Below are 5,691 nucleotides of genomic sequence, written 5' to 3'. Positions count from 1 at the left end.
GGGTTCCAGGTAAAGAAGGATTCTCTGGTGGGTGGTGCTGCCCAACCTGGAATGAGTGTCTGTAGCATTAAATAAAGATTTGTTTTCCTGGTGCCTTTAGTAGTCTTAGTTCACATTGCTTTCCGACTGTGTAAAAAAAAACACCAATGTCAATGTGAGAACACACACCACTACAACTCATGAACTATTTATGAATGAAAATTGCACAGTGACGTCTGGCAGAGATATGCAAATATGGTTTATCATTTATCAGCACTGTGTTCCAGTTCAGGAAGCTTGGACGCTGTCTATATGATTTATCTAGGTAAGATTTTCCTTCTACTCAACAAGATATAGCGTGTTTGGTACACCGATGTCAGAGAGGAAACCACTCTACGTTGAAACCACAGATTAGCAGAAAGCAGAGGAAAACCCAAAGAACTGGCTATATAATGCCCGGGTCCCTACCCAATGTACAACTCAGAACATCTACCTACTTTAGAGACACTCACATAGAGGACAAAGAAGAACTATGGACAACACAAGAGCCACCATGGTGAGAACCACTTTAATGACCTTTATTTATTTCTAGATTTCTTAATTAGAGGTTACTCTCAAACCATGCAAAATTAGGAGGCAGTCTGTCATTACCTTTTTTTATTATATTATTTCAAATTGTAAGTCAGGGCAGCAAAATGATTTGGCAAATTTGTTCTTACAGTTTATCTTCTCTCATCTTGTAAATACTCTCTAAATTAAAGTTTTAAAGTTAGGAAAATTTGTATTTTACTTTCTGTCTGTGGAGAAATGTAGACATTTGAAACGTTGAGTCTCTGTGATTATTCTCTTGTCAGTTTTAAATTCTTTAAAGACTTTACTCACGTTACATTGTTAGGTTTAAAAAAAGACATAAGCCCAACAAGAATTACTAAATAATTAGAAAAACCTGATATTTATATACAGCGACCCTAAACCCACAATTGAACAAGAGGAAGGCTATAAAAGCCCTTATAAAGCATGCTCTGATTTTTTCCAACGGGGAAAAACACCCCTTTTCATGATCCCTGGATTCAAAATCAGTAGCATCATTTGGGTTGGTTATCTTTTGCAAAATGTATTCATTTATTTTATTGCTGTATAATATTAAATATATTTAATATATAGAGAGAGAGTCAAGTTACACACACAAGAATTTCTGTACATATTGATTTTTATTTTTATATTTTATTTTTTCATGCTCAGAACTAAAAGTAACATTTTCAAAAATATGTTTCTTTTTTGAAGCTGATTAAATGAAAAAAAAAAAAAAACAACGACATTTGTGCTATAATATACAGTATATTCTGATTGTGCTTTCCCCATCCCTATTGATCAAAACTGTAAAGAATAAATGGTAGTTTAAAGTTGATTTTAACAGAATGTATTAATGTTCTTTCCTTTGATTTTTAACAGATTTGATTTAACATAGAATAGAAATAGAATAAAGAATCAGAGGCAGATTTAGATTACATTGAGAAAAGACAATAAAATTTTGATACATACTTGTCATGCAATAGAAATTTTGAATATCAGGTCAGAGTTTGTTTCTTCTGTCCATATATTTAAAAAAAATTTTGACAGTTTGAAAGTCTTGTATCAGTAGAAACACGACTGCATGGAACTGAACACTCTGTAGCAATCTACCAAATGCAGTTTCTTTTCATCAGAATTTTGATGGTTTTGTTGGATTTTCACTGCAATTTTGGTTTCTTGAAACTGGAAACTCATTCAAAATGCCGCAAATAATCTTTAACTATTGAATTTCTTTAGAATAAACATTTCACAGAAATGTATTTTATCTGCAACTTCAATGAAACCATTTTTTTGTGATAAAATACCTATTTAAAATCAGATTTTTGAAGAGTACATTCTGTTTACCTGTAAAATGGAACAATTACTTTGCAAAGTGTTCACTCACTTTTCAAGGTGAAAGTAAGGAAATTATTTAAACCTCTATTTAATTAAACACCCAAATATGTGTTATGGAAGCTAAAAAAAAATCAGGCTTTTTGTTATGAGGCTGCATTAAATAAACTTAGCTTTATCTTATTTACTAAGCCTCTATTCACTTAGCAAGTCAACTCCATTGTGCTGTAACATATATGTCATTAACTGGTCCTGATTTTCTTTCTGCAGATTCAGCTCACTGTACTGATTTTCCTCCTGGGAGACTCCTTATTGATCCCTATTGCTGCTGTGGATCTCCATCACCTGAAGAAAGGAGGCTGTCCGCCTGTTACAAAGTTCCCCTCATCAGTAAAAATTAATCTGAACATTAATAGACAGAATGCTCCCACCATGAGCGGAGATTTGAGAAAACGCTCCACCTCTCCATGGGAATACAGGTAACTCTTTACTTCTGCCATCATTAAAAAACAAAAACGCAACATTTAGAGTCAAGTTTAAGAGTTGTGCCTTCAGTACTTTCAGAGTAAAGTACAAAATTGCTATTTTTTTTCATATGTTTATTAAGAATTTCCATTTAAAAGTAAAGAAATATAATAAACAAGAATCATATGACATTGAGCGGGAGAAGCGGGAGAAATAGCATCGCAGTGTTAAACTAAGAGAACAGCGGTAAACAGACTCGACAACAAGGCCTAACGTCAACATAGAATTAATAGGTTAACTGGTATACAAGATACCTGGTCAGACATATGTAACTAACTAGGAGTTCTACCAACATTTTTTTTACATCTAATAACATCTCATTGCTAAAGCAAATATATGAACATGCATTTTGAAAATAAATTACCTTTAGCCTCGATGTGCTGATCATTTTGAGAAAGTCTTCAGATTGCAAAATGTAATTTGCTGCAGTAAAAATTGAGTTAAAAAAAATACATCTTCCATAAATATGTTTACCTCAAATTTTAAATCATTTTATATGAACAATTTTTAATAAATAATCAAAATAGTAAGAATGCCAAATGTTTTCTTTTTAAAGCAGTACCAGTAGTGGTCCTTACCAGTCCTTAGATGTGGTGGCTGATTTCGTTTTCTGTTTTTAGGCTTTTTTCATTTATTTATATCTGGTGATCTGGCTAGTAACACATTGTCTATCTTAGTGTGGCTCTTCCATCTTTAGAACAACAGCGGAGACACACTTGGGCAGCAACTTTTTGCTGGGCAGCTAGATTTTGCTCTCTTCAGTTTTAGTAAATCAACCGCTATGTGACTTGTAGGTCATTGACTCAATGTATTGAAGGTAGAGGATCAGCATGACTGATTCTCAGAAGGAGAGGTCAGCAGTTCTAAACTCAGTGTTCCTCTTGGCTCATTAAAATAAATTCAGGCTGAAAATTCTGACCAGTTGCAGTGTACACAGATATCATTAAAGTTTTCTGATTGACTTTATGTGTTGTCTGAGGTCTCTTCATAATAACTTACAATGCATGTTTTTTTCTTGCCTGCAGCTATGATGTTAACAACAATCGATTTCCCTCTACAATTGCTGAGGCCAAGTGTCTCCATACAGGATGTTTGGATGCAGAGGGTAATGTGGACATCAACCTGAACTCAGTTCCCATCAGACAGGAGATCCTGGTCCTCCATCGGGAGATGAAAGGCTGTGCCTCCACCTTCAAGCTGGAGAAGAAGATGGTCACTGTTGGTTGCACCTGTGTCCGGCCCATGGTCCAAGAGCAATAACACAGAACAAGAGTGATGTTACTGGACTCCACTAACCTGTCAGCCATAAATAATTCTCTAAAAGATATTGAAAAGGCAAACCCTCCAACATGACCTGCTCCCAACGGTTGACCTGTCTTTTTTAAACCTTATAAACTATGTAACTACCTAATGGATCAAAATGTTTCACTCCTAAAGTAATCACAATGTAGTCAAACAGTTTACTTAAAACTTAAAAGAAATATAGCCAAAGTTTTGTATGAGTCTAAGGAAAGGTTCAACCCCTGTCAACGTATTTTCCCTTTGTGTCCCATTGGGGATATTTTCCTTTATATCATGTCTCAGACACACAACAGGAAATAAGCGAAAATCTCTCCACATTAAAGGAAATGTTCTGCTAGATAGTTGTCAGTGGAAACCCAAATTATAGCTACATTATAGCTACTATTATCCCAATATTTGTTTCCTGTTGGCATTTTCTTAGTGATATGAAAGCCAAGTATTGGAACAAACCACAAGATGGCGACCACTGACAGGTTCTACTGAACTGGGCATTTGTCAGTATTATATATTGCCAGATATACTGCACATAGTAGGGATCAGTAGCAGTGAATAAGTGTAGTTACTTGTGTAGCAATGTATATTGCATATTATATAGTAATTGTATTTTTAACAATGTATTTATATATTTATATCTTTTATATGATGTCTACACTTTATTTATTTATTGTAATATAAAAAAAATAAAAGAAGTAACACAAAGTTGAATGTTGTAAAGTTCATTTTCTTTTTTTTGTTTACAAACGATTTTTATTTGGTACATAGAGAAAGTACAGAGAGTAAGCATAGATATAATATAATAAATGCAATGTATATCAAGAAGACAAACATAGAAAATCACCATAGATACAAAATTTTGTACAAGATACAGTGCATATATATTGCAATAGTTTGTGTTTTCATTTGGTAAGGTGATGGGCTAGAGCCATAATAGTGCAGTAAACCGTAGACAGGTAAAGTTCATTTTCAAAGTAAATGTTATTACTGGTTCTATATTATTTTTCTTTAGTATTGGATTAAAAGGATAAGTCTATGGCAGCCATTCTCAGCCAGGGTTCAATGGTGTCCTAGGGTTTCTCCAGAGGTTGTTAGGGAGGCAGCGACCGGCTTCCTGGCTAACAACTACCCACTCTTCACACAGAATTTTGGGGGGGGGGACCCCATGCCATTTTATAAATTTTTTTTTAATTTTGGCATGGGGTCAAAGACTAGAAGGGCCAGGTGTGGATTGGGGGCGGAGAGGGGGGCTGCTGTTTTTTTCTGGAAATTTCTATTGCTGGCATTGTTTTTTTACATTTCAACTGTCATTGGCAGAAAAAATTGAGTACTGTCCGTGATACTTTTTTTATTTGCCCTAACATACAATTTTTCAGGACAAGCTTTCGGGGTATGTCCCCTTCTTCAAGGTTCAAGCAGTACTCAAGACCTTGAAGAAGGGGACATACCCCGAAAAGCTTGTCCTGAAAAATTTATGTTAGTGCAAATAAAAAAAATATCACGGACTGTACTCAATTTTCTCTGTCACAATTGCACTAATACGGTTACAATCACATTAACTGTCAGTGGAGAAGCCTACTGGCAGCTGATGAATCATCGGTTGTTAAGGACGCAGGCCCGCTTAAGTTCCTGGCCCGCTGCATAACAACCACGTATTTTTTTACACAGAATTCAAACTGATTGATAATTTTTTGACGGATCTCAATTCAAATCATTCCAAAAAGTCTATTTATCCCCTCTCCCAGCATACTGTTCTCTCACTCCAGCTGGCTGGAACTTGTAGTCCACAACAGTCCGACTCCAATGCAAACCTGTCTACTCTGCATTCAGGATGTGGCAAACAGTGTTCGTGCTGAGCACTAGAGGGAAACAATCTCCCCATGGCAAATACTGCAAGTGTCCCCTTTCACAGCAGGCAATTTAACCAGCCGGAGAACCTGTCAGTGGTTGGAGGTAGAAGGGAAGCTGTTGCCACAAAGGGACCAA

The 5,691-nt window shown here is 35.5% G+C and overlaps 1 protein-coding gene across 1 annotated transcript; it reads left to right on the top strand.

Moving 5' to 3' along the window:
• The first annotated feature begins 420 nt into the window (after positions 1-420).
• Positions 421-4,251, top strand: LOC143990283 (interleukin-17F-like). Its single transcript, XM_077490343.1, has 3 exons — positions 421-535; positions 2,155-2,363; positions 3,435-4,251. Exons 1-3 carry the CDS (start codon positions 512-514, stop codon positions 3,667-3,669), a joined length of 468 nt encoding a protein of 155 aa, XP_077346469.1. The 5' UTR covers positions 421-511; the 3' UTR covers positions 3,670-4,251.
• The last annotated feature ends 1,440 nt before the right edge of the window (positions 4,252-5,691 follow it).

This window comes from Lithobates pipiens, unplaced genomic scaffold (genome assembly GCF_037356315.1).
Source record: "Lithobates pipiens isolate NorthernLeopardFrog02 unplaced genomic scaffold, aLitPip1_a1.2 Scaffold_18, whole genome shotgun sequence".
Classification (NCBI taxonomy): Eukaryota; Metazoa; Chordata; class Amphibia; order Anura; family Ranidae; genus Lithobates; species Lithobates pipiens.
The sequence above is the reverse complement of the archived record's forward strand: the minus strand, read 5'-3'. Positions and strand labels throughout refer to the sequence as shown.

Excerpts from the sequence above, each read along its gene's own strand:
- LOC143990283 (XM_077490343.1), top strand. The coding sequence starts at position 512 with ATGGACAACACAAGAGCCACCATG. Across the intron at positions 536-2,154 it reads ACAACACAAGAGCCACCATG|ATTCAGCTCACTGTACTGAT; the intron begins GTGAGAACCACT and ends TTCTTTCTGCAG. Across the intron at positions 2,364-3,434 it reads ACCTCTCCATGGGAATACAG|CTATGATGTTAACAACAATC; the intron begins GTAACTCTTTAC and ends TCTTGCCTGCAG.